The sequence below is a fragment of the Rhipicephalus microplus genome, chromosome 9 (assembly GCF_043290135.1).
Source record: "Rhipicephalus microplus isolate Deutch F79 chromosome 9, USDA_Rmic, whole genome shotgun sequence".
NCBI lineage: Eukaryota > Metazoa > Arthropoda > Arachnida > Ixodida > Ixodidae > Rhipicephalus > Rhipicephalus microplus.
Window position 1 is genome coordinate 48,227,410 of NC_134708.1, and position 12,753 is coordinate 48,240,162.

The following is a 12,753-nucleotide window of genomic DNA, read 5'->3' on the forward strand; positions in this document are numbered from 1 at the left end:
CGCCAACGCCCGGCTCTCTCGGCTCGTGCTTCGGTTCGTTGCTGTGCCGATCACTGGACGGTTGTTCACGCTGTCTCGTCGCTGTCTTTAACGACTCATAAACCTCCTCACAATATATATATATATATATATATATATATCCTCCTCAGACCTGAGAGTAATGGCACGGAGAAATAACTTTGACGAAGTTCTTATACTTTTGTGTTACATAGAACCCCCTAAAAGATTATTTTGAATGTGCGCATAGCCTAACAACAAGTAATTGTTTGTCCCCCTGCAGGGACACTGGGTCTATCCTTAGGCATTGCTTGGAATACGTATGCATTTTTGTCTATTCGGAAAGGGCCGCAAATAACTGTTTCGAGGATGAACTTTAGAGAAAGAAAGATTAAATTGATTTTTATTAGTTCTGGTGACACATTTAGAGCACAACAAAATCACTTTTGGGACGTTCTTAACCCCACACACCAGTGAGTCAAGCTGCCGGTGGCAAAAAATGCCCTTCTTCATGAGCTCATCCATCAAACCGACCGAAGAAAACCAACGGTCACAGTAAAGCGTGGAGCATGCAGGCACTGTCTCAACCAGCTTCAAGACTGAGTTGCCCGATATGCCAAGGCCAAAGTCTGGAAACGTCTCTTTGCCTTTGTAAATTGCAAAATCATAAATCGACCCGTCCTTTCCTGCGAGAACAAAGTTTTTCAGGCCCACAGGATTTGGTTTGTTAGGGATATACTGCTTCATAGGACAGCGCCCGGAAAATGGGATGACTTGTTCATCCACACAGTAGTAGTTGGGTCTTTCCAAGCCCAAGCAGCCCTTTCGCACCATCTCAACGAAAGGCGCAACCTTCCAAAGTCTCTCGCTCTTCTTGTCGTCATCACTGATGTCGTCGTCAAGTTAGCAGCACAGGTTAGATCGCAGTAAGAAGAAACGATCTCGTGGCATGGTGTCGGCTACTGAGCTAACAGCCAGGCCCTTCTTCCAAAAAAATCGTATTCTTGGATAGCCAATCACTCCCATCAGCATGGAACAACCCAGAAACTGTGTAACTTCCTGACCTGTGATTTTAGATATGATTCCACGCTTTCTCAGAATTCTCTGGTTTGTTTTCTCGGCCATTTTTTCGAGCATGTTGTCATCTACGTACTGCTTGTAGTAGTCGGCAGGCGAGAACTCCAATCTAGCTTCCGAAAAAACACACACCGTCTCGAGAACAGGCACATTGTTTGCTGGTGAAGAATTGGCTGCCTTCCACAGAGGACGCCTTTGCGAAATTCCTACGCCGCTGGAGCCGTCGTCGTCACTATCAGAAGATGAACCAGCATACTCCTCAGTGTCGGAATCATACGCGGCATTCACGTCGTCAACGTCGTCTTCATTCTCGGAGTCCGAAATATCGGAAGTTTCCCGGTCGCAAATTGATTGCAATACTTCGTCTGCCTTCTTGGTGGATAAGCCTGAAATTACAAAGCAACGGGAAGCTAGACTTGAATTCCCACTGGTAAACTTTCATAAAAAAGAATGTGCTAGTCGGCCATCTGACTTCAATATAAACACGCACATGAACCCAATGTTCCTTTGCGAGGACACTAAACTTAGTAAGCTGCGAAGGTCCCAATAAAGTCAATGGTTTTCTCTAAACGATGTCAACGTGTTCTCCAGGCATTAAACCTTTGCACGCCGTTGCAATTTTTTTAAAATGAAAAGCGTTAAGACGAACGATAAAGCGACTTACCTGGCCGTCTCGCATAAAACGAGCTGGCGCTGATTGCCGCCATGTTTTTTTCCGAGCGGGAAAGAGAAATTTCGCCGAGCTCAAGGTAGATGGCGCCACAGACCTTGTCCTCCTAAAGGGACATTGGTTCTCTCCGCTGCAACAGCCGTTGTAGTTTTCGTCGCCTGTGAACCAATGTCCCTGTGGGGGGACAAAAGGTCTGAGGAGGTGCCCCAAGTATACACTCTGAATAGTATTAATTCGTGAAAAAGTTCGCTTCACAGCATTGTACTAAATATCATGCTCTGTTCTCTCAGTCTCAATTGTTTTCTTTGTTTATTTATGTTTCTCTCCATGTACTGATTGCAATCTCTACGTAACGCATCCCACGCCGCATGAATCGGCGCACGTGTTCTGGGAGCGAAGCAGAAGACGAAAAGAGTACAAGGAGAGCATGTGCTGGTTCATGAGGATCGAGGATAGTACTTCTGGGGTGGTCCTGTACCCAGAATAACGGGAAGTTTAAGAGCCCTACTGTCAGATATGCCTATACGCGTAAACCTATGGAATCAGAATTGTCCAGTAAGTTACAACTGAGTAAATGTGAATGCTGCTTCCATTTCAAGTTATAGGGAGGGGGGAGGCTGAAGGGGCTACCCCCATAGCCCCCCTCGTGCACATGTCTATGCTATTGGCCAACAGCGTACCAATCTATTTGACACTAAAAAGCAAGCACCAGTAACTTCCAAGAGAGTAAACCCAGGGCTTTGTATCAAAAAAATAAAAATCACAGCTTATCCACCGAAGTGAAGATGATGAGTGGGGCAAAGTGTCCGTCCATCCGTGCATTCATCCGTCCTTCCGGACAGACAAACAGATACGGATGGATGGACTGAAGTATGAACGGACGGACGGAAGCATGGACGGAAGTACACATGGACGGAAGTACGCATGGACGTATGGAAGCACGTATGGACAAACATCTGTACGAATGGATGCACGAACGTACTCACGGACGAATGGACGGGCGGACAGAAGTACGAACGGATGGACGGATGGACAGACGCACGGACGGACGGATGCTTCGCCCCACTCATCATCATTCACTACGTGGATATGTTGTGAAAACCCCTAACGCCATCTAGTTATATATTAATCCCAAGAACTTATACACACAGCGCCATCTATTCAGCATCTCTTGGCTACATACTACTACTACTACTGCTACTACTACTACTACTACTACTACTACTACTACTACTACTACTACTACTACAAAGGAGGAAACGACCAGCACCTCCTATATTTAGAGGAGGCGCTGACCCACGGCCTAAGATAGTCACTGGAAACAATTTCCAAGGACTCTAGCCTAAGAAGCTTTGCCCCTAAAGAAAAAAAGTGGGGGGGGGGGGGGGGACTAGCTTATTGCTTGTAAACTTTCCTTGTCACGGACGATTGCGAGGCTTCCCTGAAAAGTCCTTAGCACATAATCTGAAAACGTTTGTTCATAGTTACAGTGTAGATTTTTTTTCCCTTCGCTGGACCAGCGCCTCCTTTATTTGAAAAATAGAGGCGGCGCTGACCGGGCGCAAAAGACCACGAACAGCAAAATTTTGTTTGTGGCTTGTTTACTGTTACTTGTAGCCTTGAGGGGGGGGGGGGCAGTCTGCTAATGCCAAAATTGAATCGTAAATGCTACAGTGTGGTCTAATCAGGCCCGTAGCCAGTATCTTTCTGTCCGGGGCCGGATGAAAAACGCATATTTTCATTACTATTCATTATCGGAAAATACCAACGTACCCCCCCCCCCCCCCACCTGAATTAGGGGCTATAGCGTCAATTGTTTGTAACCATTTTTTTTTTTTGCTTAGCTGTAAAACACCCACCTATAACTTTTAGGCACTTTGAAAATTGTGAGAAACTAGCGCCCCGGGGTGGACAAGCTCACATCAGTGTTCTCCGACCTCACCAACACCGACAACTGGTAGGTGTTCTGTGACCACACGCGATGACGCTGAACGCGCAGACTTCACATCGGGATTCGCACGCGGTCAAGAATGAAACGACGTGAGTGCCTTGAGCATGCCCCCCGGGAAAACGAAAACATTCCTTGGGTATGAGCAGCCGAAACCACCTTGAGAGCAGCCCGACAACAAAACGGGAGGGGCGAGGAACAATGTGCCCCGATCGTTAGGTGCCAGCCGTGATTTTGTGCGCGCACACGCGAATGTTACGGTACGTCACAATCAAGGTCGTCACAGTTAAGCAGTCTCAGTCTACGTCACAGCAACGCCGTGGCGGTCTAGTGCCTAAGGTAGCACTCGGTTGCTGACCCACAGGCTGTGGCGGCCACATTTCTGATAGAGGCGGAAATGCTGTGTAGGCCCGTGTGCTCAGATTTGGTGGCCCCGCCGCGGTAGTCCAGTGGCTAAGGTACTCAGCTGCTGACCCGCAGGTCACGGGATCGAATCCCGGCTGCGGCGGCCGCATTTCCGATGGAGGCGGAAATGTTGTAGGCCCGTGTACTCAGATTTGGGTGCACGTTATAGAACCCCAGGTGGTCGAAATTTCCGGAGCCCTCCACTACGGCGTCTCTCATAATCATATGGTGGTTTTGGGGACGTTAAACCCAACATATCAATCAATCAGTCTACGTCATGCGGGTGGCAATTTCGTGAAATGCTGAAATGTCTAATATGATCGCGCACGCGCAATCTAAAACCAAAGTAAACTATATTAAAGACAATGTTCATTGTTCATAATCAGTCACAGCTCAGACGTGCCCACGCAAATTTGGTGTGAAACGACTATTTTCCGTACATCTAGGTGGGCCGCCATCGTAGGCTGTCAAGTCGACGTTTTATTCTTTTTGTGTATGGCAGCAAGTTTTAATAAGGCTATGAAACATCGCATGCACCAACAGCATTTGATGCGTATGTGAGTAACGCAACATTAACCACCCAATATGGTGGCACTCCAACCCATCTGTAAAGTAAAAAAATCATGGCAGCATATCCACGGGGTGAATGATAGATAGAGGGGCGAAGCATCCGTCCGTCCATTCGTTCTTGCTTCATAAGGAGCTTCGCCCCTAAAAGGGAGAGATATTGAGAGAGTGGAATGCATTATACACACACACATATGCACATAGCAGCTCATATGAAGTGAGAGAAGAAATTCTGAAAGTGATCCTAATCCTTGACCTGGGTTTATGGTGATGGTATTTATTATAATTGTTGGTGGTTAAAGAAAAAAAACGTGATTATGAGATACGTCGTAATGGAGGGCTCCGGAAATTTTGACTGCCTGGAGTTCTTTGACGTGCACCTATAATCTAAGGACACGGGCATCAAGCGTTTTCCCGCCATCGAAAATGCGGCTGCTGCAGTTAATTATAGGTATGTTCACTTTGTGTTTTGCATGCTGCCAAAGTAGATCTCAGTGGCAGCGGCGTTTTTAATCATAGAGGGGTTCGGGACGATCCTGACACCCCTTTTACTCAGGGGGGGGGGGGGGGGAATAACCCTTTGCAAGTGTACCCATTTGAGATTTTTCATTCGAGCTTTGTATTTGAACTGCTTGGCAGTTCAATATAATGCACTCTTCGTAAACAGTGAAACCAACTCAGTAATCTGAATTAAGCCCTTCTAAAAGGCAGAAATGAACTGCAAATGTCGAAGCCATTAACAGTTTTAAAAGGTGCAAGATTTTGAAATGTTACGGGTTACTTTAGATGTTTATTATGCTTCTCCATAAAGTGTGAAATATATAAGTAATTCCCAATTATTTGGCTTGATTCATTTATGTTAGCGGTTCGGTAGGGGTCGTTGACGATGAAGTGCGAGTCTGACTGCTGGGCTATCATTTTTAATTAGGAATATTCCCTTGAGATATGAACATGCTTGACGAACAAGTAATCATGGGAGGCCATTTCTGACAGGCTCAGAAAAGAGCTCGAGGCAAACTAAATCTGCATCTGCATGGGTGTCGACAGGGCGGTACAGAAGGGACACTGCCCCCTTCAATCTCCACCAGCATTTGCCCCACTCAAGCTACACCAGAACTCTGCCCTTTTTCCAGCCACAATGCAACATAGATTTGCATCGCCCAAGACTAAGTCCTGATGACATCCACTTGTGCATGTCATAACAAAAAGTGATTGCATTATTATGTGATGGTTAAACCCATATTGCATTAGTGGGAAGAACACTAAAGCTCACCTATGAGTTAAACTTAGCACTAATTCCACCAAGAGTATTGGCTGCTTGCTACATTTAGGTTAGGCAGTTGAACTCGTGCTGAGGCCCATGCTCGATTCTTGCATTTTGTTTCCAAACATAAATTTTAATTTTTAATATGTATAAAAATAAAGCCCATGTTTGGAAAAGCCAAGATAGCCACCATGGGAGGATGTGTGCCCCCACTTGAAAGTTTCCTGGACTTATTCGACTACTCGGAGCCCACATGAAAAGAAAAGTGTGGTTGAAATCTGCCCTGTCAGGTGCCAGAACGATCCCAGGTGCAGACAATCTTTCAATGAACTCAATCAATTAGTGCTCACTTGAATCATAACCATCGCTTTTATATTAAAAAAAAACCAATGAATACTGGGAAAGTAGGAAGGAAGTGGTGGACCCGATATACTAGGAAGAGAAATTGAAGTGTCACACAGTGCTCGTGCTTTACTAAAAAAGGTAGCCAAATTGCTGCATTATAATAGATAAGTACCTGATTTTAACAAACAAGGTGTAGGTGACTGCTAGTTGCCAGTGTGTTTTGATGAATATGCTAATAAACATCAACACCGTTTGCATAACAAGACTCGTAAAAGGAATCCACTTCTCAACTGAACTGCTATTTAAGTAGATGTAAGTGTGAAGTTTTTCGCAGCTGAGGAAACTAAAAGGCATTTTGAGTATCACCATGTGGTAGCCCCGCTACCATTTGGAAACAAACGAAAATGATGCTCTTTCAAGCTGGCTCTAGACACTGCCTCAACCTGACTCATCAAAGGCCATGACAGGTTAACCAAATGAACATCCCTACTAGTGTAAAAACAAGCAAGCATTAACAGAAAAGACATTATCATTGCAGCAGGTAACATAGTGCTGAACTGAAGTCTTGAATTAAGATTGCACCCACTTTTCTTTCTTCATATTTACATTACAATTCGGTATAATACCTTCCCCTATACTTTCCTTGGCATTATTGTCTGTTAGTTCTCATTATTATTGTGTCAAACACAAAAACATGAGCCCTTAAGTATACACTTCTTTCCCTATTAATTAACGAGGGTCTCGTACTGGCAGACTTAGTGCCTTCAGGTTGTATACGATAGACTATTTGTTAGCTGCCAGCTCGTAAGAAGTTTACATGCTACGTGACGCCAAACAGGCTCATGAAGAGTGTGCCACACTCGCCGCCATGGCTACTGGTGGCGCTGACTGACACTCCCACGTTTGAATTCACATATATGCCCAATGAAGTGGCTGGAAGGATAGCTGCTGTGGTAGCTCAGTGGTGGAGCATCGTACACATTATTCGAAGGTCGCAGGTTCGATTCCTGCCCACCGCAAGTTATCTTTTCACCCACTTTTCTTTTTTCACATTTACATTACGATTCGGTCTAATAACTTCCCCTGTACTTTCCTTGGCATTAATGTCTGTCAGCTCTCATTAATATTGTGTCAAATATGGAAACAGGACCCCTTAAGTATACAACTCTATATATATATATATATATATATATATATATGTAAAGAAACAAGTGTATACTTAAGGGCTCATTTTTCGTGTTTACACAATATTGATGAGATCTAAGAGACAATAATGCCAAGGAAAGTAAAGGGGAAGTTATCAGGCCAATTGTAATGTAAATGAGAAGAAAGAAATGTGGGTGAAAAGATAACTTGCCGTGAGCAGGATATTTATATATATATATATAAAGGAATATGTTCGGGAATGTCATACTGCAATTCACTTGATTAGAACAGCCAAGCTAGGTAATTGGAGCAGTAAAAGATATTTTTATTACAAGCACGCTGTGCATGGGGGTCCAAGTGGAGTTGTATTTTGTGTAGATTGCATGGTTTGTTGAATGACAATGCTCAGAGTTTTTGAAGCCAAGTTTTTTTTTTTTCATCGTCAATTGTTCCGTGTTCATTTTTGTGAAGTCATACAAGATATACGTGACGAGATGACACCATCATATCTCCACCGATGACCGTTTACAAGTAAACTTCTGCATTTCGTGTGTTCAAATAAAGAGCGTTTATGTCAGCTCCAACCAGAACACCAGTCTCCAACGTGCATTATGATACTGTGGACGGGAGTGAGAGTTATCCCCATACTGAAATCGTTTTATGACCTTGGACAAGTGACAATGTAGTACGAGTGATTAACAGTGTTCAAGTGAATAAGCCGTCTTGTAGGGAACAAAAAGAATTTTCTTATGAAAACAAGTTCTGTTCGCACAAGATTACCAGTTCACCCGACACTGACCTACTCCCTGTTTGACCATTGTTCATGAAGAACCATTCTATTGCTGAAATGCTGGCTGCAGCCCCCAAACTCTTCCTAATAAATTTGTAAAATATATCTCTTTGTGAAATGCATTATTCTGGACTGTCTAAAATGCATAAAATTTATCTATTATGATGCCAAGGCTCGAAGTGAAACCTAAAGCGAGTAGAAAAGGCTAGAATGTATTGCAGTATATTTTATAGCAACTAGCTGTACCTATAATGTATGTAAATATCTATTTATTGTAGTCAGTCACCTATATTTCTTTGGAGGCCGAATTCACAGATGCACTCAAAATGTATGTGATAGTTATCTACTGGAAGCCAGCATCCCAAGAAGGCTAAAAGATATTTTTAAGTTTCTGCCAAAATGCTCGATAGTTAACATCGTGCTAAAAACACTGTTCTGCCTTCACGAAATTCACAGTACATAAAAAAAATACTTCATTAAGAACACATATAAGAAACCTTTAGTAGCCAAATGAAATGTTATTATCAACTCTGTCTTTGCATTGCCTTTTTTGCCAATAGTGTGCAGAAATGGCAAAAGTAAATAGCACCTTCAAATGAGGATGCCATGTTCTAAAGGCCTATATATTTAGAATCGCCAATCTTGATGAATAGTCAAGTGCTGCCAGAAAGAGTTTTGCATTATTGAATGAATAATGTAATCAAGTACCTTTGTTGCAGTAGAGATGTTTATGTAACCCTCATCGTTTCGTTGTCTCCAGCGGCATGCAAGGCAACTGCCGCTTTTTCTCTCGTGCCACACGGGGAAAAGCCAATAAAGAGGTGATAATACTGTTCTTACCAACCACATCACTTCTGAACGTTAACATTCCGATACCTTTCAAATTGGCTTTCTCATGCTTAACAGCGTCCCATAGGTATGCGGTACTTGGCAAAAATCTTGCCCTGTAACTCACTCTATTGTCCTTTCACATCAACACCTTTGAGTTGGCAATTGAAACACTGAAATCACTATGTGGAGCTGCAACATTACTGGCCTGTGATGAATGTTCAGAGTCATTATAGGCCAATAGCTGTCGTTGCATTTCATCACCAATTGCTGGCCAAGATTTATAAATTTAACAAAATGCCACACATTCCGAAGATGACTAAGTGCACGCAAAATAGGGGACAATGCTCAGTTATGTACCCGACTTATTTCCTTAACAAATCTGACACGATGCAGACCACTTAGTGGGCAGAGTACACAAGAGCCAACCTTCAGAGTAGATGCTGCACACTACACTTATGGCACCTACAACAACAAATAAGATGTCAAATACCCTATAACCCCAGCTATCCTTAATTTTGCCAATAGACATGCACAGCAAGAATTTGATGACCTGACAGGTGATTTACCACCGATTTTGACACGATTCACGTAACAGTCTAGTAAGACAAGACAAGTCAAAGCACTTGGCTTCACATGTAGTTTATCTCAACACAACTTTTACAAAGACAACCGGACTTGCAAGTAACACATGGCCCAACAGATATTATGCCTAGCATTACAATCACAGCAGCCTGTTTTTGTTACAGCACGAACGTTTCAGAGGTGGTTGTCATGCCATTGAAAATAAACGTGTTGTTCAACGGCACGTACTGGCCTGTGACCAATTTGATGATCTCCTGAGCTGCACAGCCGCCAACAAACGCCGCCACCGTGTGGATCTCTGCTGCTCCGTAACGACACATTTCGTGAACATAATCATCCTTGGCGACCGGCCCAGAGCCCAACTGTTCGAGCACCTGGCACAGCGACGCCTTCAGCTTGCTGATGTCAGTCTCGAGCTGGTCTTCGAAGAAGCCCGGGTAGCGGTTGTACTGGCTGTAGAAACGGTCGGCAGCTCTGAGCATCAAGTAGAAGATTATCTCGCTGTCCGGGGAGTCTAAGCTCGTCAGAATGGTATCGACGGATGCATCCTTAGCATCGTACTCCGCAGCTAGGGGGCGACCACGCACCAGACGCAGTGCGTGGGCGTTCTTGCAGAAGACTTTCACCTCTGCTTCGCTGATGAAGCCTTCGGGCTTTCCTATTGTAGCCAGAAGCTGCTGGACCCTGTGGTGAACAGCCCTGAAGTCCTTGTCCGCTTCGGCGTGGTATATGTTGAGAAGCTTGACGTATCTGTCTGTGTCGGATGTCATGTCAGGGAGCGTTCCTCTGACTGGCAAGGCGCCTTTACCTTCAGCCTCAACGAAGTCCTTCAGGGCACGTATTAATATCCAGAATGGCTTGCTTTCGGTGGTGATGTTAAGGCAAGCTTCCTCTTCGAATAGTCTTTTAACCTGATGGGGTACCTCAGTAGGGTTGAGGGACTTGTTGACAGCCTTGATGGCCTCTTCGAAGTTTTCCTCGTCCTCGCTGCCTTGGTCTCCCTTGGGCCTTATCCACCCCTTGATCAAAGCCTTGAAGGCTTGTTTTTCTTGGCTGCTTTTAGGGAGCGCCTGCATGCTGTTCTGCCGTTGCCACTCGTCCAAGGCTTTCAGAAGGATGACCACATAGGGTGTGTGGCTGTGCTCCTTATCTTTCAGTTCTGCCATGTTGATCGAGTCGACGAAAGCGCGCAGCGCGGGGAACGGCCTGTCAAGCCGGAGGTCGTCGAAGTCGTTGTCGGGGTGCGTCTCCACGACCGGGTGTTCGTTCATCTGAAGTCGCATGTAGCCGATGAAGCCATAAGAACGACACACCAGGAGGGGCACGTTGGCATCCCAGAGCCTCGCGGCCAGCGCCAGCAGGGTCTTCTCTTGCAAGCCGGTCGCGATGACGGCCGAAAAGTTGGAGAAGTAGGCGGGGTTGTGCTCCAGCAAATTCTCGGCCGTCTCCTCGACGAAGTCGCCCTGGACGTCAGGGTTCAGTTCGACGAGAAGTCGCGCGGCCGCCTCCGCTCGCGGCTTCCCGATACTGTCGCTGTCGAGGAAGAAGTTATTACCAACGTCTTCGGCCGTCACTGAGTGGCCGTCGACGATGGTGAAGGCGCCGACGCCCGGGAGTACGATGCTCTTCAGGGCTTCGGTGCCGGTCGCCGTGGCATTGATGAGGCATACGTGAGACGACTCGAGGGCCACTTGTCCGTGGTCGCCCCACAGCCTGAGCTGCCGGTCGTACTTCTTGCTCTTTTCGGAGTCGGCGGACCTCGGCCTCATGATGCGGCTGCACGCGACGGAGAACGAACAACACGCCACAGGCTGCACACAAAACACCTGGCTGCAGCGATCGAACGTAAACACGACGATTCGACGAAGGTTAGTCTGAAAACGCTCCGTACATGTCTCGTATGTGAACACCAAATTTAAGATACGATTTACAATTTACGCGTCATACTGCGGTCTGTGCGGAGTTAATATAAACGAACATGTGTTGTAAAAGTAAACAAATGTAACATAAAATTAGTGCAATTTTTTAACAACAGGTTACGCACAAACCTGCAAATTAAAATTATAAATTTCATTTTTCGGTAAATTTTATGCGAGAGTTGCGTTGTTTTTGTTTGTTTTTTACGAAGCATTTTGTCGTCGTTGCCAGACAATATGGAGCTTGAGCTGCTGCATTATTTTGTCGCCTCGAGAAACAAAACAATCGGTTGAAAGTTCTGGAAGCTTGTCAAAGACGTGCAACGCACTGATTAGCAGTGCATCGGCGTTCCTGGTGTATTGCGTACTCGTGGTCATTGCAAATTCCACGTTATCTTGCGTGCGCGTCAGAAAACACCTAGCACGTTTTCTTCACTGGAGATGTTGAGGCGAAAGAGGCCGCGCACATCGACCGCCAGCCTGCGGCCATCAGTTTCTTCCTCATCCCTTTTCAAAATGCAAATTTTTCTTAAAAAAAAAAAAAAAAACACCGGGTGCGTAGGAGCCATATATCGAGGAACAAGCAAGCATGTGTCCCTACTCCAATGTGTATTGTAGTTCCGCCACTACCAAAACGCACAAGAATGAAAACGACGTTGGGACTCGGCAAAGCATACCAGGAGTTTATTCAAAATTTTGATGGCAAAGGGGGGGGGGGGGGGGCATCAGTGCCTATCAGTAAGGCAGAAGGGGTTGTGGATTCGTTTGGAATAACTTTTTGAGCGTGTGGGGGAAGGGTACAAATCCTCGAAGCGTGCGTGGCGTACGTACGCCGCTGTTTTTTCGCAGACCTAGCGAAAGCAACACGCATGCACTTCTTCTGAAGAATGAGGGTATTGACCTTTATTAACGGAGTGCGCTGACCGAATTGAATTAAGCTTCTGGCCTATGAAACAAAAGTATGAAAACTTGTGGCAAACCCACTCACTTTCTCAATTTCAATACAGATTTGCTCATCGTGACCGCAGCTCCTATGTAAAAACGGCCACAATATGGGCCGAACATTTACGGAGGACAACAGTGCAGGCAGCCGCCATTGAGTTGCCTCGAATATCCAACATTCACAAATGAAAGCAACTTTTGCCAGGCTGAAATAGAGACAGCCATATGTCAACCATGAGCACGTCAGATACTTTCCCGTCAGAACATCTGTAT

The 12,753-nt window shown here is 45.3% G+C and overlaps 2 protein-coding genes across 2 annotated transcripts; both read right to left on the reverse strand.

Moving 5' to 3' along the window:
• Nucleotides 1–382: 382 nt before the first annotated feature.
• LOC142771333 (uncharacterized) lies at nt 383–1,835 on the reverse strand. The gene is made up of 2 exons (XM_075872809.1): nt 1,739–1,835; nt 383–1,460 (listed from the first exon to the last, which is right to left on the reverse strand). Exons 1-2 carry the CDS (start codon nt 1,779–1,781, stop codon nt 901–903), a joined length of 603 nt encoding a protein of 200 aa, XP_075728924.1. The 5' UTR covers nt 1,782–1,835; the 3' UTR covers nt 383–900.
• A 7,828-nt stretch (nt 1,836–9,663) lies between these two features.
• Nucleotides 9,664–11,603, reverse strand: APP-BP1 (Nedd8-activating enzyme E1 regulatory subunit APP-BP1). The gene has a single exon (XM_037415838.2). The coding sequence runs from the start codon at nt 11,389–11,391 to the stop codon at nt 9,781–9,783; it is 1,611 nt and encodes a 536-aa protein (XP_037271735.2). The 5' UTR covers nt 11,392–11,603; the 3' UTR covers nt 9,664–9,780.
• Nucleotides 11,604–12,753: the final 1,150 nt, after the last annotated feature.